Here is a 25,378-nt window from a genome sequence, read left to right on the forward strand (position 1 = left end):
TAAACAAAAACGTTTTTAACTTATATAAAAAGACTATCAGCTGCGTGTCTAGCATCTAGGGGCTCTGTATTCAAAAGGGCTTGAAAAATAGCTTAAAACCAAGACTTAAATCTGAAAATGTAATAGCTTTAAACCAACACAGGTCCTATGTAAAACTTACCAAAAATGAGAACCTAATCAGTTCAGTAGTTATTGAGATCTTAAGCTTCATGCGTAAAATCCTTACTATTATCCTTATTATTAATACATAAATAGAATTGCACACAACTGACCTAAATTTATACATATATTTTATTTATACTCCATCTTAGCACTAACTTCAGTTGACAGCCTCTAATCTGATCAAGAATCCTAAGGGATAAGACAATGGACGATAAATTAATATACGTCTTCAATTTTTTTATATAAAAATTTATTATGTATTCAAGTAGGGAACCAACCAATCAAAATACAATAAAAGTACTCGCAAAATTTTTAAGCCAATGAATAATATGTATTTATAAAACATCGGGTGCCACTGTAATTTACAGTTCAATGTTCCCTCCCTTCCTGAATCTTAAAAAGGTTTCTTTATTTACTTAAAAGATAATGTATTAGAAATTCAAAGAATAAAAAAAAACTTTGGAAATTGTTCTTTTTCACCTATATTGACAATTGAAAAGTGCATTTTTGGTGTCTATGTTTGTGTGGTTGTGTTTGTGGTTGTGTTTGTGTGTGTGTGTGTTTGTGTGTGTGGGTGTGTGATTGTGTGTGTGTGTAAGTCTGTTTGTGTACAGTATATAAGAAGAAAATGTAGAGCATGCCAAAAATAGAATCTAGGTGAGAAGAAAAGCAGGGATCTAAAGGGATAAGACAATTCCCAATAAATTAATGTACATCCCTAATAATGATACACAATACTACTCCTTCTGTAGATTGCAGTAAGTGGTTAAAACGTTTGGACACACAACTGATGTTAAGCCAACCAATAAAAAAATTTTGTTATAAAACTTTGGAAACTAATGTAATAAACAACCAATTGTCCCATCCCTCCCTGGAAGAAAAGATAAATGTCCCCAACACCATTATTGCACTAGAATATATTTTGCCACAATCACTAGTTTTTGTCTATGTCTCAGTTCTTTTATGGGTTAAGACAAAAAAAGGAAAAAATTGTTTGTTTTTTTATCAATGCATCTTAAAATATTGATAAAAATTAGACACTGCTGGATTGTACCATCCAATCAAGATTTTATTAAAGCTTTTGAGCCAACAAATGAAAAACTTCAGATACCAGTATAATATCCCCTCCCACCGTCATTATACACTGTAAAGTTCAGAAAAACTCCACAAGATGACTCTTATTATATTATCTAAGTTTTTCTACATATGTATAGTTTAAAAAAAATTCAACAAGATGACTCAAACTTTTCTGTTTATTTTAGGCTTACACCGAAGCGCAGATTGCTGAGGGAAAGAACACCGACAGCGTTGCTTTGGACGTACAGTATGCTCCTGAACCACAGAAGGTAGGAATTTATTTTTCTTGTATTCATTCGAATCCGGTGGATAGGAACCGGTTCTCATCCATACGAAAAAATTATGTCTAGCATCGTATTATATCCAGCTTTCTACGAATATAAAAATGTACAATCATAAGATTAAAACCAGTTTTTTTTAGCCCGTGCCTACGGCACCTAGGGGCTAAAAAACTGGTTTTAATCTTATAATTGTGCATTCTATATCCGCGGAAAGCCGTTTATAATACGATGCGAGAAATAACTATTATAATGAAGCTGTGCTTCTCATAAACTATCTTTTTATGAAATCAATTGCAGACAGCAATTAGTTTGATAGTACGAATGAACGAATAGGATAATGGAGTAGCTAAAATGATTTATCACCCGTTGACCTTTCCCTCTAGTAAGCTTAATGTATAGTAAATTGTTTTTGAATTACAATGTTTTCAAACGTTTTTGCATCAAGTCAAAAGATTGAGATTTGGAGTCTGATGAACAAATAAGTGAATGGGACAGATAATTATTATCCCTAAATAAAAATAACAGGATGTGTACTGAAGGATCTCGCTGGAGGGTTGATTCCATCCCTTCTCCCCCTTAAATCTTAAATTTTTGTCTGTCGGTTTTTCTAAATCGTTTATGAAAATCATTATTCCATTTCTAACAACGCTAGCTTAAAATATACATGAAAAAACGTTTATATGTAGCTAGCACAATTCAGGAACATACAGGAATAAGACAAAGATCGATAAATAATTACATACCCAATCATGGTCATCCAATTCTAAATATTAAAATGATTGGTTGAAAAGTTTGGTCATTGCTAGATTGTACACTACAGTCAAACGTCCCCTTCCACCCTGATATGAGCTCTAAATGTAAGGACATTTGACGTAATAATGATAACTTTGTTAGCATCTTAAAAAAACGTTTTAGTAGAATTTTTTTTCTATTTTTCATATTCTTATTTGTAATTCTATGGTTTAATCTTAGTATTTATTATCTTATTGTTGCTGCGTTACTTTTGGATACTATTGTCCTTGATTAATAGATTATCTGCCCCCCCCTCCCCCTTTTCATTTTTATATGCCATAAAAACGTTGACAAGTAATAAAAATGATTCAATTGAAATCGTCACTTTTTTAGATAAATATAGTTTGTCAGATAATCAGCCTTGAGCGACAATTTTCATGCAAAACAAATTAATTTTTATACAAAGGGAAAGAATAAAATGGAAAATGATTTTTCAATTGATTTGTAGTTCATTAATTAAAATAAAATAATAGAAGGAGCATGAACTATATTTATCTCTGCCCACAGGGTGGGGACCCTGTAAAAACGTCGAAAATTTAAACGTAGTCAAATAGAGTCCCCATGATTAAAGTAAAAGAATAGAAGGGGCATGAGCTATATGTATCTCTGCCCACAGGGTGGGGACCCTGTAAAAACGTCGAAAATTTAAACGTAGTCGAGTCCCTACTAAAGAAAGCAATTTTCTAGCAGACAAATAGGGTCCCCAACACTTGGGACAGATAGTTGTCTGGATTATACATCTATGCTTATACATTTATTGTTAATTGACCTTTTCCTGTACCGCTAATGCTTATATCGATAAGCTTATATACATTTTATTGACATTACCTGCCAAAATTTGTAGAAAGGTTGCGTGAGTTTTCATTAACATTTATCCTATTTATCCTAGGATGACCTCCAGTTCTACGGTCTGACCGTCGGCCAGCCCACCGTTATCGAGATCAAGTTCCGTCTGAACCCCGCCCCCACCAACATGGAATGGGTCATGGCTGATGGCACCAGGGTCCCACAGGGCTCAGAGAGCAACGAAGGTTAGATTTATGGTTAGGTAGACGGATAGATAGGTAGACAATAGAAAGATAGATAGGTAGACATTAGAAGGTGGGTAGGTAGGTAAGAAAGATTGAAAAAATATACATCAAATATTTTCTAATGTTATTTTCTATTTATATTTATATTGAATAGGATTGTGGAAAATATTCTAGGCAGGGACGTTCAAGCTATTTATTTTGATGGAGGTAAACAAAATGGTTTAAAAGCTTTAGGTGGTGGGTTAACTTGAAATTTTGTGGGTGTTTTATTAACCTTTTCATTCGGCTCCTCGGGGATAACAAAACTGGTTTTAATCATAATTTTTTTTATTTTTGTATCCGCGTAAAAGCTTTCTATAATACGATGCGATAAATAACTATTCTTTGGTTAATATTGTATTTATAAATAGGCAAGTACACCGCCAGCAAGGCTCTCTTGGAGGATGAGAACGAACCTGACCTACACACTGCCAAGCTCACCATCAATGAAGTTGCTGAACAGGTTTTATGCCATTTTTTTCTTCTATCCATCTCTGGGATCTTAAGGGATAAGAAAATGGATGATCTAATACAGATAAATAAAATTACCCCTCCTGTAAACTAAAATTATTGGACATTGCTCATTGGGATCAACGAATCATTTTAAAATCTTTGGGCACAGTCCAATGGCCCCTCCATACTTGAATAACAAAACTCCAAGAACATACCTTTTATTTCTGTGTCCAATTTCCATACACTTTAAGTCAACACAAATAACAATATTTCTATATACTGTCTATCTAGCTATCTATCTCAAACTATCTATGTATCCTAGAACGGAGGTACCTCCAACAACCTGGTGGTGACCAACGCCCACGGAGAGGCCAACATCTCATTCCAGCTGGAGATTGGAGCTAAGCCACCCACAGGTAGACTGCGTAAACACTGTACAAGCACCAGAATTTTAGGAATTAGTGGTTCATGGTGATATTTACAAGATGTCCAAAAAGTGCCTTAAAATTTGGCCGCATAATTTTTAATACTCAAACATTTCTACCTCTAAAAACGTTTATTATTGAGACAGAATGTTTGTTTTACTGTTTTACAGTTTTTTCTTCAGTTACATAGTCCTTTTTAATTGGGATTTTTTTTGCAAATAAGTTGTCCTGTAAATATCACCTTGAAGCCAGAAATAAATTGTTATTTGTTAGGTGTTTTAAAATTCAATGTTTTTAATATTGCTGTTTTTCGTTTTTAACATTTGAAAATTTTTACATAGACGTTTTTACATTTTTAATGATTAGCATTTCAAATATCAAGTTAGGACTTCTGGAGCATGTAGATACTTTTTTTTACACTTTTTCATATATTTTAGGCACTTTTTATTTATGATACAAAAAGGCTTTTTTTTTGATTTTTTTTTTCGTAGCTCATTTAGTAATTCTTCGAATAAGTAGGAACTAAAGATAAAAAGATTATAAGGGGATGAAACGTGATTATATATTTATCAAAATAGATTTTTTCATAGCACTCAATTACGTGTAAAGTTATGAGCATTTTTTTCACGTTTTATCTCCCTAAACGAGCATTCTATCAATTTTAAAGCATGGGGTGGAAGGGTAAGGAATAAATTTTAGAAAATACTTTCCCTAAATTTCACTGCCTTTCTCTTTCTTCATTGGCAAAGGATCGTATTCAAATTTTAAATGTCCAAAGCAAAACAAGGATGACAACATTACTAAGCAGTGTAGGTAGTTATTGGTCATAAATAACTTTTTTCCTGCATAATTTATTTATTAGTACTTCTAACTTGTTGACAATCACCGCAAAAATCAGACAGTAACACTAAAAAAGTAATTCATTGTGTCTAAATTAAGATTTGTTTAGCCTTATATTTCTTTGAAGCCATCATTTTATATAAAGGCTAACTTTGTAACAAAACAAATAGTAGATGGACATACAGACAAAACAAATCCAAATGACAGAGTTGCTACGCTTGCAATATATTTGCATGTCTCCGAGTGATATGAATTATTATTTTCTGCCTCTGTAGATTTGCAAACACGTGATCTGGAACATCAAAGCAGGGATAGGCCACTCGCAAGAAAACTATTTTTCCCCGCCAGTTAAAATAATCCTATTATATAAAGTATTAAGGTCTTTAAGGTATCTAGGTAAACCGATTGGGTTCTCTATTTCAGGGAGGCGTTTCATAGGTCCCCTTATGGTTTGAGGCTATTTCCACTATAAGCATACTTTTCTGAAATATTTTTGAGGTTTTGAGGCCTGTATTAGTCCGAAAGGGGAGAGAATAACCTTTAAAAATAGCCTAAATCTATTCAAGGCTCATCAGAGTCCAGTAAAAGCTCAGTCCAGTCGACCATTTCTAGGTTGGTTTGCGTATCACAAAAAAAACTTTCTACTTCATGTGATGAAATTTGTCAAATGGCAGAGACAAAATAGTCTTGTTGTGATCTATCCCTGTCCTACTGAGCAAAGATGTTGCATGAGACTGACAAAAAAATGATTAAAATTGGCATTGCTACTCTGTAACTTTGTTTTTGTATGTACGTAAGTCCGTTTATCTTAAATTTTTCTGTCCTATTTTAGCTCAATGACATTAGGACTTTGTATATAACTTTTTATTGACAAAATAATTTATTTGCTGGTGCCCTAGCCTCTCCTTGCAGCCTTTATTTTATCCAATGCTTTGCTGCGCATTTTTGGATTATTTCATCTTGTTTTTAAGTTTTTTTATCAATTTCTAACAGTAGAAAATATGAAGCGATTTTAATTCATTTAAATCGGACACGCAAAATTTCCTCTTTTGGTTACATTATAATATGTCCTTAAGATTTCTAAAAGAGCTAAAGTGCTACATGGAGGCATTAGTCATCTCGTGAAGAAATATCTTTATTAAGGATATTAAATATTCTTTTTAATCATTCAAAATGAATTTATTTACAATCAAAAAACACAAACAATCCATTTTTCAAATTTTAAATGTCTTTTTTTTTATTTGTCTATCAAATAGACTTTTTTTCATAAAAACAAATTGGAGAACTTCAGACTAATATCCAGCGATCTTAAGAGATAAGACAATATATAAAATTGATCATCCCAAATGTTGATACAAAAAGGTCTTGCTCCTTCTGTAGATTACAATTAATAGTTGAAACGTTCGGACATTCAACTTGAAGAACCAACCAATCACAGTTTAGTAAAAGGCCTCAAAGTTGAGCAGCCAACGAATAAGAAAACTTAAAGGACTAGTGAATAAACAGCGAAATGTCCCATTCCTCCCTTCTAATATCACATTTTGTCGACAATTGTCTGGTTATTTGTTCTTTAGAAACCTAATTCCTTTTCCCATTAACGATTAAACAATCAAATTTTTTTTATACCTCTTTATTACGCTTTATATTGAAATTAAACATCTGCCATTTATATAGCCCCCTCCCCCCTTAAACATTCTAACACTTTATTCCAAGTACATCAATTGCAAAATGTCCCCTCCCCCCTTTCACAAACTATTAAATCATATCCTTGTTAGACTTGGAGTTAAAGTGTTGACTTTTGGGCATTAAGGGCATTTAATTTTATCGACATTTCTCTCATATTATTAAATACTAATCAAACAACTCTTAATGTTAATATGACAATGGATATATTATTACTTGGGTGTTACACCTGAATTTTATTTTCTCTAATAAATGGAACTCGCAGCAGTCTAAAATTACAATACCCACATCCACCCATCTTTAACCTTTACCATCCCCTCCTACTGGATGAACTAACTAACCAATAAATGAGTTCCATGTTAGCAACCTAAATTGACGACAATTTTTTCATTGTTATAATATCCACGCATATTCTTCATCCATTAATATGACACTACTATGTTGATAAAATATCAGCAAAACTATTAAACAGGAAAATATGATTGTAAAAAAGTAATAAAAATTGAGCAATATGCATATAAAAATGTAGCTAAATTGCTTTTATTCTTGATTTTTTTTATTTTGCTAATCTTTTTTGAATGTCCATTTTTTTATAGAAGCTTATTTAAATTTTTTTTGAATATTCCCTTTTTATAAAAGACGAAAAGGGGGATAAAAAAGTTATTTATACAAGACTCTAAAGTTCAGGTTTTTAAAGACTTATCATACCAATTTACAAAATGAGTTTTTTTACAGTTTTATTGCCAATATTTTAGGTTTTAAACTGAATTTAGGATTAAAATTAAAAATAAAACTTAAACTTTTTAAAAGGTCATTAATATGTTTTAAGTCTTTCAAACCCCCTCAAAAAATATTATCAGTTTAAACAATGTTCTATTTGCTCAAAAATGTCTTTCGCGCCATTTACAAAGAATCTATTTGATAAGATTTAAAATGTTAACAGCTACTTTCAAATTTTTGAAATTCTAAAAAAACGCAGCTTTTCTTTAATATAAACTACAAAAAAAAACATTTTTTTACCCTTGACAAAATTATTTTTCAATTTTTTAGGGGGAAAAAATATGAAATTATATATTTTTTGTGAAAAAGAGTTGAGCTCTGCTACTAATTACATATAAATGTTGTCATCCTTGTTTAATGTTTCTGTTTTATGACTGTTTTTTTAATGTAGTGTGATTTTTTTTAAACATTGACATTTTTTACATGATTTAATGTTAACATTACACTATGTTTATCGTAAATATTATACAGGATGTTTTATAACAATTCCTGTATTCTATTTATGCTAAAAACTGCACTGTATGTTACTAAAAATTCACACAAAAAAAAACATACATGAATGTTTGTCACACTGAAACTAAATCAAAACATAACCCCAAAAAGCATAAAAATTGTAAATCGTCCTTTTCCAATAATGTATAGATAACTTTTAAGAAAAATAGGGCCTTAAAAAGGTCATAAAACCCCCCTAAAAAGCCAGGGTGTTTTGAAAACTTACACTCTGTGTTACTTTTTAGGGGAGGACGTGTTTTCCGAAGGCCCTGGTGCGCTTAATGACGGTAGGTCAACAAAAATACAGTATTTATTGGGCTATTATTATTAATAGTTACAGGGTGTCCAACATTATTTTTGCTTTTAAAATGCTTCATACTTTGCTAAGATTTGCACATATTTCTTACTGAAACTTTCTTATATATTGCTTTTATTTTAATTCTTTATGAATTCCAACACTTTCTAAAGGTCTTTAAAGATTAATGCTTTTTAAAAGCAAAAAATATTATGTATCCTGTAACTTCTGGGTGCTTCTTTCCTCTTTCTAGCTGTATTAGATAAAAATACTGTATAAAAATATCTTTTTTGACTGCTATTGTATCAAATACTTTTTAAATGTCTTTTTTCAAAAGTTATGTTATAAGGCTTACTTTTAATTTTTGAAATTTGACTTCTACAAAGCTTTTGATAGTTTACCGGTTAATTGTTCATAATATAAGTATTAGGTAACATCCTGTAATATAAAATGCTTTTGATGGGGTTTTCAAGCCACAACCACTGTATTTTGCTTTCCCAACTAATAATAATACTAACAACTAACCAGAACAGTAATAGTTATTTATCTCATCATATTATTGACAGCTTTTCGCGGATATTTAAACGAAAACTTATAAGATTAAAACCAATTTTGAAAGCCCAGGTTACAAAATTCGTTTTAATTTTATTTTTTAAATTTTATTATTCGTGGGAAATCGTCTGTAATACGATGCTATAAATGATTCTCCAGTATTGCTGAGAACAGGTTCTAATCCAGCGGATATTAATCGGTTTCTAAGCCATACTGGAATATGTATTAGAAATTAAAAATAGTACTAAGAAGACAAGTTTAACTCTACTTGTAAAAAACTGGATTCTTGACTCAAATTTTGTCTTTGCTAATGAAACTATTTTAATTTTTATAATCCTTAAGCTGTTCTGAAACATAACTAACCATTAACAATAGAAATTCTTGAATGCTTTGATCCTAAATGTCGAAGTTATTTTCTGAATTCTGAAAAATTGCCAATCTAACATCACTAACTTCACATTTTATTTTGCATGGTATATTTTTTAAATAACTTTTTTATGCCTGCAATTAAGTTTTTTTCTTACTTAATTTTGAAAATTGAAAATTTTGAAAGTTAAAATGCATGTTTTTTTGTGTTTGTAAATTTTTTAATGAATGTATTTTTCGCATGATTTAGGTGCATTTTTTTAGGTGATAGAATATATTTCCCCCAAGAAACCATTTGTAGAAAAGGTTTTGTTTAATTTTTTGCTTCTCAAATGCTTGCTTATTATCATAAACCAGAGAGTTTTTTGAAGCATGGTTTTGGTTTTGCACAACTGAGTTTTTTTTGCATATACTGATTGATTACCCATTTTAAAAAGTAAAAAAAACAACTTTGTAAATCTATTGATATATTTGCTTTTTAAATTAATTAATAATGATTGTGATGTAGCTAAAAAAACATCTTTTAACGCTTTTTTTTTAAATTTTAGAAGCCGGAACCGGTCCCGTTATCGCCATCGTTATCATCATCCTGTTGGCCATCGTTGTTATCGCCGTGGTGGTTGTCGCCAGGTCCCAGGGGCTCCTCTGCTTCGCCGGTAAGTCTAATAGTTGCCGAGATACTCATTGATCATTTTTATTTTAATGATTTGTAGCTCTGAAAAGTATCATCTGTAACGTCATGAAAACACGCCTATTATCCAACTCTTTTTTAGGGGTTTCCTTTCCCACTTTTCTCATTCCTCCTTTTTAGATGTATTTTTATGACGTCACACATGACACTTTCCAGGGCTTCTTACGATTTTTTCAGCATTTATAATTGAATATTTCATAATGAATCTTTACCTAAACTGTATAAGTCATTAAAATAGAAATTGGTCATCAAATTAATTTTTGTCAATCGTTGGTGTCGGTCATATATTTTTGGTGAATGGAATTTTTGTGGAATCAAAATCAGCTTAGAAAAATTAGCTGATCTTTAAATAATTTTAAAGAATTCTTTGTACAAAAATAATATTTTAACTCTAAATATTTTAAGATATCTAATTTTGGCTATTTTATGCAATATTTTACAAAATTCATAAGGATGATAATATCCAGAAAAGCAAAAATGATTGAATAGCCTAAAACATAATCTAATAAAACCTTAAAAAACTTAAATTTTCATAACTTTCTCTTCTATTTTATGACATTTATACTAAAATTAGTCGTCATATGTCGTATAACCCTTATTATAGAAATGCTATGCTCTCAAAAATACATAAAATTTCTAAAATTAGATATTTTAATTTTCCAAATATAAAAGTTGTTTACAAATGGATGTATGATTCTAACCTGCATGAAATTTAAGATTTTTTAACAAACTGACTAAGAACTTATTTTTTTACACATTGATTTATTGTTTTTTTTATAGTACTTTTTGGCAGTTTAAGAATTATTTATTGGTTGAACCTTTTTCGCCTGTCAAAAAATATTGTAACTGACCTAAAAGATAGTGTTTTTCTACAACATAGCCTGCTTTTATTGTTATCATAACAGAAAATAATCAAATATATTACTAGTTTTTAAAATCATATTTTACTGTGTAAAAAAATAAGTTCTCAGCCCTCTACTAATCGCCTGACAATCGATTTCACAAATTTTAACAAAAAATCAATGATTTTTTCCATTACTTTGCATGATTCTGTTTTCCTTTCCCCTTTACCCCTTTCAAACCTTCCCGATCCCCTTTTTGACCCTTCCTTATGAGAAAGGGGTACGGGCAAAAAAGGGGGGTTAGGTTAAAAAACCAAATAACTAAATTTTAAGTTTAAAAATATTTAGTTTTTCAGTCACGAATGTTAATTTTTTTAATGAAAAAAAGTAATTTCAATTTAAAATTTTTATGCCGAGGGAATCTTCAATTTTAAATTTATTTTAAAAAGTGCTAATACACTAAAGTAACGGCGTAGCTGCTCTATAATTAATATGTCTGTTTGTCTATAAAAACAAAAAAACTAACAAACTAGAGGATTTTCCCCTAGCATCTAGGGGCTCTTTAATAAAATGGAATGGCTAAAAAAGGCCTAAAACCATCCTAATATACATTTATTTAGATATTACTCAAGTTACAGAAAAGCTTCGGTAAATAATAGTTATTTATCGCATCGTATTATAGTAAGCTTTCCGTGGATATTAAAATGAAAGAATGAAAAAATATGAAATTTAAACCAGTTTTGTTAGACTAAAACAACTGTTATTGATTTTATAATTTTATTTTAAATTTCTTGGAAATTGTCTGTAATTCGATGCTAAAAATGATTTTCAGTATGGTTGAAAACCTGTTCTAATCCAGCAGATATTTATCAGTTTCGAAGCCATACTGGAAATTTATATAATTGCTTCGCTACTCATTGATTAAAAGATATTATTTTTCTAAAATTTCTAATTTTATTAAAGTAACTTCGGACAGGGAAAAGTTACATGAAAACACAGTTATGGTAGGTTTTTCTCCCAGGGATTTAGGGATGAGACAATGGATGATAAATAAATACTCCTCCCAATTCTTGAAAATGTTGGGAGAAGATTGATTTATCCTCCATTGTCTCCTCCCTTTTTCAAGTAGGTTTTAATAGGGGATAGAAAAATGTATTTTAATAAACAAATAGAAGGTCAGATTTAATTGATTAAAAAGAAGAATATGTCACATTGAAAAACTATTCTCCCTACGACCATTCAGAAATGTTTAAGTTTTACTATTTGTTTATTTAGATACATGTCCCCTGCTCATATATGTATACTGTATACTATAGAAATAAAATATTATGGTAGCATCACTTAAATCGTTAGTGGATCAACCAACCGCCCCCCCCCCCACTGTTTTTTTTAATGACTTCTATTTGGCCCCTGTTAAAAGTTAAACCTATTTAAAGGCCTTTGATAGGTTTTTAGTCCTATCCTAACGATAAAGATTGGATAATCCACTTATGAAATGAGACTTTTTGCTAGTATATCTGCAATGTTAATTTACAAATTTCTAGCTTCACATTACATTTAAATTAAAGGCCTTGAAGTGTCCAAAGGTGCACTTACGTATACACAAACTATAGGGTATATACGCATCTTAAACACTTTAATATACAACATTTTGGGGGGATGGGAAAATTTCAAAAAAAGAATCTTTTCACCAAAGTTATTATAAACAAATTCTTCCTTTAGTAGAGTAAAATTTTATGGAAAAATTGGAAAATAATACTTTAATTTTTACCAAATGTTTAGGCTACCAATATGGTAGAATTTTGTATTTAAAATATGGAAAAAGATTATTTTAAGGTTCATTGATTCTTCCCCTGAGAAAAACTACACTGTACTATATAAAATACATGTATTCTAGATATTTATATAAAGTATTTTTTTTTATTTAAGTCTTTTTTTAAGTTTTCGACAGCCACTAAAAATATTTAAAAACATTGGTTTTCATCATATTTACATATGTAGCTTTTTATCCCTTTTTCTTTAAAGATAAAAAAAGCTTAAGGATATCTATGTTTTTATGATATAGACAATAAGTTGTATTAGCGAAAGACTGTTTGTAACGAAGGATCTTGCTAACCACTAAACCGATATGGTTCTCCTTTACAGTGTAGCTTGTCATAGGTCCTGGAAATGTTTATGGACATTTTGGGAAGAGTATCCCCCAAGTGACATAGCCCCTAGTAAAGAAATACCAAAAAATAATTATTAGGGAAATTTTGCTATGATAAAACATTGTCTGTTTTGTCTAAACCTAAATTACCATAACAAAAAATGTTATTATATTTTTCTATTCAAAATAGCCATACATCCTAAGTATGTTTATGTATGTAAGATTTTTAGGGTTGGGAGGAATATTTGATATTTAATATATTAGCGTCTATGCCCTTAGAGGCCCATGGGATACTTGAGGCAAATGAGGGGGGGGGGGGGGGCGGGGGAGTCAAACCTCCACTTTGAATTTTAGTTTTATAAAAGTTTTTCCAGAGACCGTTTTTCTTTGGTTGGTTGCGTTTCCCTCCCCAAAAGTGGTTTTAAATTACCCTGGACCAATATAAATAGACAAACAGATATAAAATGAATAAAATCTGCCATAACCCTACCTTTCAACCATCCAATGTCCTTTTGTTCCTTTCAAAAACAAAGATGTTCAGAAAAACCTTTTTGTGTCCCCCCACCCTCCCCTCTTTTCATCAATATACTGTAAAACAAGGATGTCAACATTCACAACTAGTAAAGCATAAAAAAATCATGGATAAACAAACAATTGGAATTAGAGAGCAAATATTTAGTGGTCATAAAAAGAAAAACAAAATACAAGGATGACAAAATATTTATGTCTTTTGTTGCATGACCGACGGACCGACAGACATAGTGAGCCAGATTCTCTTTGGAACGGACAGACAATGGGAGTTAAAAAGTAGCTTGGCTACCAAAAAAAAAACAGTTTAGCCATTCTATTAATAACAGACAAAGATTTAAAAATTTAGATACTTTCATAAAAATACCTAGGTATACCTTTTTATTTAAACAATTCTTTGCTAACTTTTACAATTTGTTAATTGTAGGACATATTGAGTTTTAGAGTAACTGTTTCATTTCAATAGGACTATTCCATTTAAGATTCTAATCAGGGGTTATTATACCCTTAATGCTTAATTACCATTTGTTTTGCAGGGTTTTACCCTTTTTTGTCCATTTCTAAATTTTCTATTGTTTGGCTTAAACAGACATACCATTGCACTGTAAGGTTGAAATAAGACACTAAACTTTACCAGAGGGATCTAAAGGGACGAGACAATGGCCGATAATTTGATGTACATCCCAAATGATGATACACAAATTACCTATTCTTTAGATTACAACTAGTGGTTGAAACGTTTGGACTTAATAAAGCAAACAATCAAAATTCAATAAAAGTCGCCAAAGTAGTTAAGCTAATGAATAAATAAACGTTATTATAAAACTTTGGGGACTAGTGTAATAAACAGCCGATTGTCCTTTTCTTTCCTGATATTGATGCCTTAATTGCTAATTTAGCTGAACGTCTATAACTATATTTTTAATTTTAAAAAGGCCATTTCATTCTGTAATTTCTATTTATTGGTTTATTACCATTATAGCATGATTTTTTGTGGATTTTTATGTGTTAAAAAATATCAAAGAGTAGCTTTGGAATTTAGCATAACATAAAGATATATAGGCACATATCATAATGGGGACGCAAAGCGATACAACGTTTCCATCCACTTACCAAAATCTAAAAAGTATTTATGAATGTCCGGGCTAACAAAACTGTTATTACTTAATGATTTTTTTTATTTTATTATTCGTCGATAATTGTCTTTAGTAGGGTTTGTTTCGAAGCCATACTGGAAAATATATGCCAATTTTAAAAACTAAATACTTAAAAATTAAAACTATTTGTTAAATAAACTTTGCTACAAATGGACGTATTTTTAGCAGTATCATATTGACTGCAATCAAGGGCGTTCTAGTGAATATATTCAGGGATAAGACAATTAATGACAAATTAATCTTCACCCCATCTATCAATAAATTTACCAAGATAATAAAGACGGCATTAGATGTAAGAATTAGGGGGAAGAATAGTTTATCCTCTATTATCTTATCCCTGTAAACGAGATATATTCTAAAGGCTCCTTCAATTGGGCTTAATTGGTATACAAGGCTATCATGTAAACCCCCCATCATAACCCCCTGTCCCCCCTCTTCATTTTCAACTGTACACAATTCCCCCTTTTTTGCACTACCCCGCATTTCTTTGCTAAATCTGACTTTAGGTTCATACAATACAGAAAATATTACTTTTTAGCAACATTGCTGAAATAATAGGCCAGGCCTTAAAAAGTACATCTTAAAGTTTCGAGTTTTATGAGAAAAGTCTTCAAAAATTTGTGAAATTTGATTAAAGTAATATTAAGATTGAATAAAGTTTATCAATTTTTGGCTGTTTGACTAAATACAAGCCAAGTTGAAATGTAGCTTCACTATTTCAAACAAGGAAATCTGTGTTATAAGAAGTGTAGCAATAATAGCTAAAAAAACACAATAGTGATTAATGAGGCTTCACATAGGTAATAGGACGTTTTTAGGCTATTTAATTTTAATTTTTAGTCCTTGGAAGGTTTTAGGCTAACTTAAAATTCATTTAAGATGTACTTATTCATCCATGGACGTTACTCAGCTAAGCATAAACGTAAAATTATTGTTAACAGCCAACTTGGACGCACGGATTTATAGATCTTCCCTAGTCATAGAGTGGCTATGCTACATAATAAGAACAAACATACATACATCATATTTAATTTTTAATGCAAAACATCAATTTTAAAATTTTAACAATTATTCTTCATATAACATAAGGGGGCAAGAAATATACAAAGCAATGATGATAACATCCACTTGAGCGAAGCTCAGTAAAATATTTGCGCAAATATGTCATAAAATATACAGGAAATATACATTGGGCTGTTTATTTCAATAGTTCCCAAAGTTTTATACTAACATTTTTTATTCCTTGGCTTAAAAATCTTGAGGTTTGATTGGTTGATTCATTAAGTTGAGTTTCCAAAGAATTCAACTACAAAGTGTAATCTGCAGGAGGGATATTTTGTACATCATCATTGGAGATGTACATCAATTTATTGGCCATTTTTATATCTCTATAGATCTCTGTAAATATAGGATAGATTGGTTTATAAAGATAATTTTCTTATTATATGCTATCTGATTGTTTTAGGAATCACCTTTTTAAAAAAATAAGAAGATAATATGCTGTTATGCAATATTTATCCCTGAAATACAGGTTTTTAAGTTTTTGGTTATGTTTTGTATGATTTGTTTCATATTTTTAGTTTGCGTCTAATATCTGATTGTTGTTTTATTTTGGGATGGATATTGTATAACATATGTTATTTAGACTTGGATAAATAAACCTCGTATTATTTCCTATCAATTTTTTTCTGATTTATTGACTTATTTCAAAATGTTGCATTTTATTTGCCCCAGCCAAGGCTGCAGCTAAATAACCATTAATAAATCTTCTAAAATCCTTGGATGTTTTCTTCAAATAATAACATGGTTGCCAGCTCTTATTTACTCACTTATATCGTGAAATGCCACTCCTACACCAATTTTTTCCCATACCCTACGGTTCTACCTTATACCCAAAATTACCTAACCTGCCCTAAAGTAATACGCAAACAAAAGAAAAACAATCCATCACCCCTTATTTTATAACTATACTAAAAAAAATTGAAATTTAGTTTTTGATTATTATAAAATGCGGCAACGCTTATTTGCAAAAATATATTTGCTAAGATGATTTATTTTCGTACATTTATTTCCTTCTTATTTACTTATATTAGTATATTATCATAATATAGGGCTTTATACAATAAAGATAATTTACATCAGTATATTTTGTGTTATTATTAAAGTGAGAAAAAAAACAAATATTGAAACTATAACATTTAATTTTTTATGATTTTGCTATAATAGTCATCATTAAAGAAAAAAACTTAGTAGGTTCATTACCATTTTACATAGTAGTAACAAGGGGCTTTCCAAGTAGCTTCCCTAAAGGAAAACCCAATCGTTTAAGTAGTTATGGAAATCTTAAGCTTCAAACAATCTACTTTATATAATAGAATTTAACCCACTTTTACTTGAAGAACAAATAGTTTATAAATTAAGTTTTAAAGTTTACAACTAACAAACTTTAAATGATTTAGAAACAGGGATTTAGGATCTGAGGAAAAACTTTTTTCCCCATCCAATTAATAATAATTTTAGCATGCAAATTATAGAATATTAAAATTAAAGTATTAAGGCTTAAGGGGAATTTAAAGTTTTTCTTTGGGTATCGTACCCCAATTCTTAAGATAATTAAATAAATTGTTGAAAAAGTTCATGTCTTAGTTAATCTTCAAGAGTCTTTAGAAGATAAACTTTCTTCCAATAGCGTAGCTGGTCTTAAATTGGTTTTGCAATTATTTTCTCTTACTTCCTTCTAATAAACAGCGAAAACAGTAATTTTTACTTTCTTTGAAAGTCTTTAACCTCTTCATGGGTGTTGTCATTCTTGTTTTCAATAAATAGTGCAAAGAAATAACAAGTTTTAATTCTACAAAATGTTAAATTGCTACGAAGTTTACGAGATCTTTTTGGACATACGTACAGACAAACAGATATGCTGTTATTTTAGTAATATTTAATAAATAAGTTTAAAATTTACTTTTAAGTTTGTACAAGTTTGTTAAGAATTTTAAAGGAAATTGTTAGAATTAATGATATATAAATCTTATGTACTTTTAATATTCTATAATATTTCTAAAAAATAATTAAGTTTTTAACAAAAATATTTAATTAAAGGTTCTTTATGAGAACTTAATTCATTTTTTTAACAAAATTATAAATGATTTCTAGTTAAGAAGTAATTAAAAAATTAATTACCCTTCTTAGAACTCTAATAAAAGGTTCTGATATTAAAAACATTGACAAGTTGTTATTTGGTTTTAATGCATTAAATAGACAGGGAAATAGCCCCAGAAGAAATCTATAACTTTTCTGTGAATCAAAAATGTATTGGGCTCGTTGATGAGATCATATTTTCTGTTATTTTCACTGGTAGAAAAGTTTGAGGCTATTTCTGTTTTTATTTTATTTAAATAATTAAGCATGTTTTTTTTCGCACATTATTTTTCCATCATATGTATAGTTGTAGTTTTAAACATTGCACGGCGGTTTTTAGAGTTCTTTAATAAGGCATAGTTACAGTTTATTTTCAACCTTATGCTATTGAACTGTAACAATGCATTTTAAATGATTTTAAAAACCGTGTTGAACTTTGCATGATTGAAAAATTGAACAAGTGTTGATACAATACAGAGACAATATTACACTTTACAAGATTAGCTAAAATAAGTAAAATAAGTCCACAAAAGGGCTTTTATTTCCCCAAAATTCTTTTGAACTCCATCCCTTGCAGGGGTATAACACTGTTTAGCCCGGAAAGGCAACTATTATCAACCTAACCTAACCTAATATGCAAAGTTTAAATTATTCCTAGATTTTTAATTTAAAATTTGGTAGATTTAAAAAAAATAATAAATTGCTAATTGTAAAGTTGTTCTGTATTGTAGAAGCATATGTTAAATATTGAATGCGCGCATGATACAAATTATAGAAACAAAGACTTATTTATCTAACATGGAGTAAATACCAAAGGTTATATCTTTAGACTCCCCCCCCCCCAAAAAAAAAAAAAAAAAAAATATCTCCCAAATTTTTTGTTTTTATGGGTATGTAAAGGGGTATTTTTGTAAAAAAAAAATGCTTCTTTATTTTCAAGTTTTTGGTAAAAACTCCATGTTATTCACACAACAAAACAGAAAAAAAAACAATCACAAAAGGTGATTGAAAAACGGTTTCAAGAAAAATGTCCTTACACGAAATCAATGCACAATGATTTTTAGTGTGCCTTTTTTTTATTTTTATACATTGCACATTTATTTATTAATGGCATTTTTGTTGAGAAACCGGTTTTCAGTAGCCCTAAAAAGCATCTACTTTATAATCTATCTGACCAAAAAGCACATAAAATTAGAAGAAAAAAAACTTTTTCACTCTTTACTTATATATAGTCTTTAGGGGTAAAAGGAGGTTTGGCGATTTTTTCGTCTAAAAATATATTTTTATTCATAATTGTACTCTAAAATACATTTTAGTGTTTTTAAGTACTTTTGTGGCAAAAAATGTTATTGAGAAGGTGAAAAATATATATATTTTTTTGCATGGTTAGGTGTCAAAAGTCATTTTTCATTTTTAAAGAATAAATAATAGGGCACAAAAAAAACATCATCAAAAATCACATTTTTAATTTTATTGTCTCAAAGTGTTATTTCTGCAATTTTATAGATTTGTTTATTTTGAAACATTAAATAAAGGTTCTATGAATCAAGTGTCTTGCTTAACTCAAAAAGCACCCAAAATAACAGCAGTATTAAAAATATAACATATAATATGAATTTTCTTACTTGAAAAATTTGAATATCTTGACAAAAAAGACACCTTACCACATGCATGTATGGAGAAAGGGAAAAATATGTACACATAATTATAGAGAAGCCACGCTTCTATGTTGACACACATACACTTGGTTTTGGATAAGATACTCGAAGCTTTATGGTATATATGGTTGGTGTTAGAATTTTTATAATTTTAATTCATATTTTTAAAATATGTGGCCCAGGTGAAAAATGCGCTAAAAACGTGGATAGAATTGACATAATCAAAGCATTAGATTGAAAATTAGTTAAATAATTGGATATAATATACGTGGATTTTATGACAGGGAGATTTTGTCGTCAATTGCTACTTTCGTATTCATTTATTGGTCAGTTTTTTTTCAGTAGGAGGAAGTGATGGGGTAAAAAGGAGTTTATCGTTGTATTAACTAGATAATAGAACCATATTTTAGAGTAGGCGAAAATATAGTGTATCATCCAAGTTATTATATATCGATTGTCAAATTGGTCTAATACAATTTCTGAATATATAAATCATTTTAAAAATACCAGATTTATAACATATAAAATATAATATATAAAATGATAATAATTTATGATAAACATATTAAAAGTGCGTATGGTCAGATTTTATTATAATTTGTTACAAAAAAACTGTAAAAAATATACATTTTTGCAGTTTGTTAGTTGATGCTTATTATGTTTTTGTTTTGAATATTGTAAATAATTTTTTATCGTTATAAGTTTTGTAATTAAAGTTTTTGTTTTGTTATTTGTATTTGTTAAAAAAGTAGTTTTTAAGAAAATATTATCTTAGCAATTTTGGAAAAAAAATCTATAAAAGACTTTAAATAAGTAAAATAGCTATGATAATATTTAATATGTTGACTTAAATTGATGTATATACATTAAAGCTTTGTATATGTAGAAGCATAAATATTTTTTTCATTTTTTGCTTTATTTTTAAAAGATTTGCGTCGTTTTGACCTCAACAAAACATTTAATGAATTTGCAATTTTTCTAATTTGTAAATCTTTTCCCAAAGGGTGAACTAGCTTGACTCGTGAACAGCAGTTTTGTATGTTAATAACGATCTCTGGAAAAGCTGATCCTATCAGGGACGTCCAAGCTTTTTTTTGAGGGGGGTGAAATTAGAGGTTTTATAATTTTGAGGGGGGGCAACACCCCTTTACTCCATCCCCCCTTAGGCGTGTATGGACCCTCTTTAGGTCCAAGCTTACAAAGTACAAAATATGTGTGTAAAGAAATTTGTTGGAAACCGAACATGGCAATTACTATGTTGTGGTTTATTTAAGCCATTGGTTAATTTTTTTCCCTTTCTTGGCAAAAGAAAAGTGTTTTAAAAACCAGCACTAGAATGGATGACAAATGTTTTAATAGGTTCTTTCACTCAAAGTACCCTGTGGAGCACTGAAACCCCCCCCCCCCCCTTATTACTAAAATAAATGAAAACAAGGGGGTGGGGGTTAGTTTACAGCATAGGGAAAGAAACTTACCCCTCCCGTTATTTCAAATTTATTTAGAAAAAAATGGGTTGCGCTTCTATAAGAGATTAATCTTAAGATTTACTTTTTTTTTTATCAAGAACTATAAAGCTTTTAAATCTTATATTGAGAATTATCAAAAATGCGACTTCTCATACTACTTCAGAAGGCATGATAACAAAAATAATATTCTATTAATAAAATACTTCAAATTTTATTATTTATGCTTCTTAATATTTTTTTTAGGATATTGTAATTTTTTAGTAGATATAGTTAGTTTTGTTATGTTTTTGTATTTTTTAAGTTTTGTATATTTTTTATTAACATTTTTAGTTAATTTAACCTTTTTTGTTATTTTTAATATAAAAAAATGGGATCAACTGCAGTCCACGATAAAATATTCCTGGTAACGAATATTTCCAAATATCTATGAATTTTAAAGGCTGCTAGCTGCCAAACGGCTGAACGTACAGATCATGCCCGCACACTGTTTGAAGCGGCATAAGAAGGCCTACAAATAATCTGGAATAGCCATAAATCAATAATGCATATTTATCTTGCAGTGCAGAGAAATGCGCGAAAAAAACCTATTTTACACGTTTTTTCTTTAGTGAAGCTTTCCCTGTGCATCATTGGATCTTGACTATTCCAGATTGTTTGAAGGCCTTCTTATGCCGCCTAAAATGGTGTGCGGGTATGATCTGTACGTCCAGCCGTTTGACAGCTAGCACCCTTTAAAACTCATAGATTTTTGGAAATATTAGTTACCAGAAATATTTTACCGTGAACTGCAGTTGATCCAAAAAATGTATCTGTTTGTTCGTTTGTCATGCAATCTTTGAATGATTGCGGCTGGCCCTTCCCTGTTTTAATGGTTAATTTTTTTTTAAGGAATCTTTGCTTCTAATGGACAATATCGTTCTTTTTTTTATTTTCAAGGGTTAAATAGTACTATAAGGAAATAAAAGAGCATAGTTTTTTCCCATCAAATTTGGTCATAATAAAAAGTATATTGTTTAAAATCATGGTTTTGTAAAAGGGGGTAGAAAAATAAGGCCTAGCGCATCACAAAGTAGAAAAAGGGTATATAAAGATTTAAGTACAGTTTTAAATAGGTAATTAAAAGCCAGAAATTTTGTGAGAAGCTACAAAACTTCATTAATAGATTGTTAATAGTCCTAGTTATTTGAAGCAAGCCTTATTCTTCCACCTTAATCAATAAACTTTGATTTAAAACTAATAAATTTTGTGTTGCAATCGTTGGGAAGGTATACCAATACCAAATTTATTGGTAGGACATGATTTACAACCTTTTTGTCATCTTTTCGGGATTTAAATAAGGACAGTAAAAAGTCTTAGCATAAAATGGAAAAAAAACTTTGCTACTCACTTACCTTAGACAGAAATTAATCATTTCCAAAGGAGGGTAGTTGGTGGGGTTGGATACTACCCCCAAATGTGAAATTGTATACCTTTCCAAAACAACAGTATGGCCGACTTTGCCCCTTATATTAAGAAAATCTAACTTCTGCGGGACTTCAACTCACATAGCCTAACCCAAAAGGCAATACTTAAATTATTTGTTTGTCTGTCCTTTTGTACTTTTCGTATATCAGAATACTTTGATCATGGAATATTTTATCTGAAGAAAATTTTTACGCTTCCATTTTTTCCGCCAGTCAGTCTGCAATTAATAATACTATGCTATGATTAATAACAATGAAAAAAATTATAAGATACTTTACTTTTGAGTTTTAACTGGCAGAAATGTTGTAGGAATAGATGTTTATCGTGTCGTATTATAGACAGCTTTTCGCGGATATTGAATTAACCAGTTTTGTTAGCCCAAGGGGACGAAGGTCCAGGCTAACAAAACTGGTATTGATTTTATGATTTATATTTTAATATTCGTGGAAAATTGTCTGTAATACTATGCTATACATGATTTTCAGTATGGCTGATAGTCGGATATAATCCAGCGTATATTATTCGATTCAGTAGCAATACTGTAAAATGATTTTTCTTCATTTAATTATTCTAAAATTTATTAAAACATGTTAAAATATTTTCCCAATAATTTTCAGCCCGCGACGGTGTAAATGATCCGGAAAAGGGGAACTTCACCGCCCTTGGCAAGGATGAGGATGACGCCACCCCCGAGAAAGAAAACAAGGCACGCCATTCTTCACTTGTTGCGTTCTTGTTAGTGGATAGATCGATAGTTATAAAGAAAGATAGATGGATAGATAAATATTTAGAGAGATAGATATATAGGAAGTTGATATATCGTTTTTTGTTAAGTAGATTGCTATCCTAGATAGATAATAGAAAGATAGAAGGATAGATAGATAGGGTTAGTAGATTAGGTAGATTGCTTCATAGATAGAAAGTAGATAGATAGTTAGTAGCACAAAAAGATTGATATATAGTTATTTTATAAGATAGATTTTATTAGAGACAGGTTAATAGATAGTTGGATCTAGGTAGATGCAATCATAGATAGATATTATTTTTAAAAGATTGATATTTAGATATCTAGTTATTTTATAAAATAGATTGTTAGTTATAGAAAGAACTTTGATCAGATTGATATATTGACTTTTAAGATATCCTTAACCTTAGAACGACACTGTAAACAAAACTATTTTATTCTTTTAATTTCTTTCTCAAATATATGTTTTTACAATACAGACAATATTACACACTACAAAATGTTACTAATTAAAGTCTCTTAATGATGATAAACTAAAATGCCCCTTCTGTAGATCAAAATCATTGATAAGTTTTAAGAAAACCAATCTAAATTTAAGAAGTTACCCAAATTTTATGAACCATTGATTTATATAAAACTTTGGGTACTAGTACAATGTCTGAACCTCTATGACATTTACTATATATGTCATATATTTGACAAAGCAGGAGTAGGAAAGGACGTTTAAGCTAAATTATATTCACACCCTTCCCCAAAACTACAATCCCCGCCTTTTGAAAAGTTGATATTTGTTTAAAACTCAGTGTCTTGTTAAAAAAACTTATCAAAAACTTTTCCTTTTCGGTTCTGTCAAACAGTTTTCGACTGTCATTCAAACCAGCAAAAATCCCCCAAAATTGTTATAAAAATCGCCCATGAGCTTTGTCGAATGTTAATGGAAATCAATACAGAATGACAGACTAACAGTCAGTTTATATGAAAGGTAGTTCAACAACTACGAACTCTATTTAAATAGCTTATTAGTCAATTTAGCTAGTATGAAATTTTGTCTCTATTGGATAAACATATAAATGTTAGGTTAGATGTTAGAAGGGGGATTTTATATGTTTAAAATGGAATTAAAATTATAGAAATACAAAATGTAGTTTTTGGATAGCAAGATAGAAAATAGGTAAAAGATATGTAGATAGATAGAAAGAGCGCAGCAATTTAAAGAATGGCATTATCCCATTACCAGGATATTTTGAAGTCTGACCCAGCTGACAGCGCCCCCCTTCCCCCCGCCGACCCTGCCCCCGCAGGGGACAACTCTGCCCCCAAACCCGCCGCCCCCGCTCCCGAAAAAGAGGCCGAGGAGAAGAAATCCAACGGGGCCCACTCTCCCAATAAATAAATCAACAATCCTTACATCTACCCACCTTTATCAAAGAAAATAAAAATTACTAATGTTCAATTTTACTAACCAACGCCCGTATCTTTCATTACATTAGAATGTACTAAATTCAACAGCTGCAAAGAAAACCGGTTCCTAGTCCACACAAAGAAAAGTGTACTAAGAATCAGTTTCAACATGGAAGACAAAAATCTGACAATGTTGGCCGATTTAAAACCAGTTTATTTTAAGTTGTACAAACCAGTTTTCAGAATTAAAATCAAAACCAATTTTGGGCCAAATTTTCAACAAGAATGACAAGCAACCAAGGGGGAGGTAATACATCTCTCTGAGAAAATCCAACTACCTACTTCATGAATCTAGTGAAAATATAAGTAATAAAAGTATATATTTAATATATATTATCATATATATGTGTATATATTCTGTAGATATGTGACAAACATATAAAAAAAAGAAACCAGTGCGATTCTTTAAAACAAAAAGTGTTAACCAAACACTAAGTAACATTCCTTAAGTAGTGAACTTTAAAAATCTTTAACTATCTTTATTAAAAGCTAGGAAATAAGATTTTTGAGTAATGGACTTGTGTAAAAATTAATCTAAATGTGAAATATTTTTGCTTTTTTTTTGTTTTATCTCTGCCAAAGAAAATTTGTAATATTTTCTTCGTTTTTTTAATAATAAAAATTATTAAAGTGATTTTAGTCATTTTGACACTTTTTAAGCTAAGTGTTTTATGTAGAATAATAAGAAAAAATCTTCAATGTAATTTTAATAATTTTAAATTCATAACAAAAAACAATAATAGTTTATAAAAACCAGTTTTATTTCTCTTCTATAAAGTAAAAACTAAAATCTTACAATTTGCTGAGCTTA

The 25,378-nt window shown here is 29.9% G+C and overlaps 1 protein-coding gene across 8 annotated transcripts in view; it reads left to right on the forward strand.

Moving 5' to 3' along the window:
- The window catches only part of LOC145329090 (fasciclin-3-like), a 243,259-nt gene that overhangs the window by 194,760 nt on the left and 23,121 nt on the right, over positions 1–25,378 (forward strand). For 4 of the 8 annotated variants that reach the window (XM_080173112.1, XM_080173117.1, XM_080173113.1 and 1 more), the window contains exons 9-14: positions 1,425–1,508; positions 3,202–3,343; positions 3,754–3,845; positions 4,158–4,251; positions 8,301–8,342; positions 9,817–9,924. In XM_080173112.1, coding sequence (XP_080029238.1) covers positions 1,425–1,508; positions 3,202–3,343; positions 3,754–3,845; positions 4,158–4,251; positions 8,301–8,342; positions 9,817–9,924 — 562 coding nt within the window. The remainder of the gene's footprint in view (positions 1–1,424; positions 1,509–3,201; positions 3,344–3,753; positions 3,846–4,157; positions 4,252–8,300; positions 8,343–9,816; positions 9,925–25,378) is intronic. The other 4 variants (XM_080173114.1, XM_080173119.1, XM_080173115.1 and 1 more) reach the window with 1 other exon arrangement.

This window comes from Acartia tonsa, chromosome 9 (genome assembly GCF_053477335.1).
Source record: "Acartia tonsa isolate MP-2025a chromosome 9, ASM5347733v1, whole genome shotgun sequence".
Taxonomy (NCBI): domain Eukaryota; kingdom Metazoa; phylum Arthropoda; class Copepoda; order Calanoida; family Acartiidae; genus Acartia; species Acartia tonsa.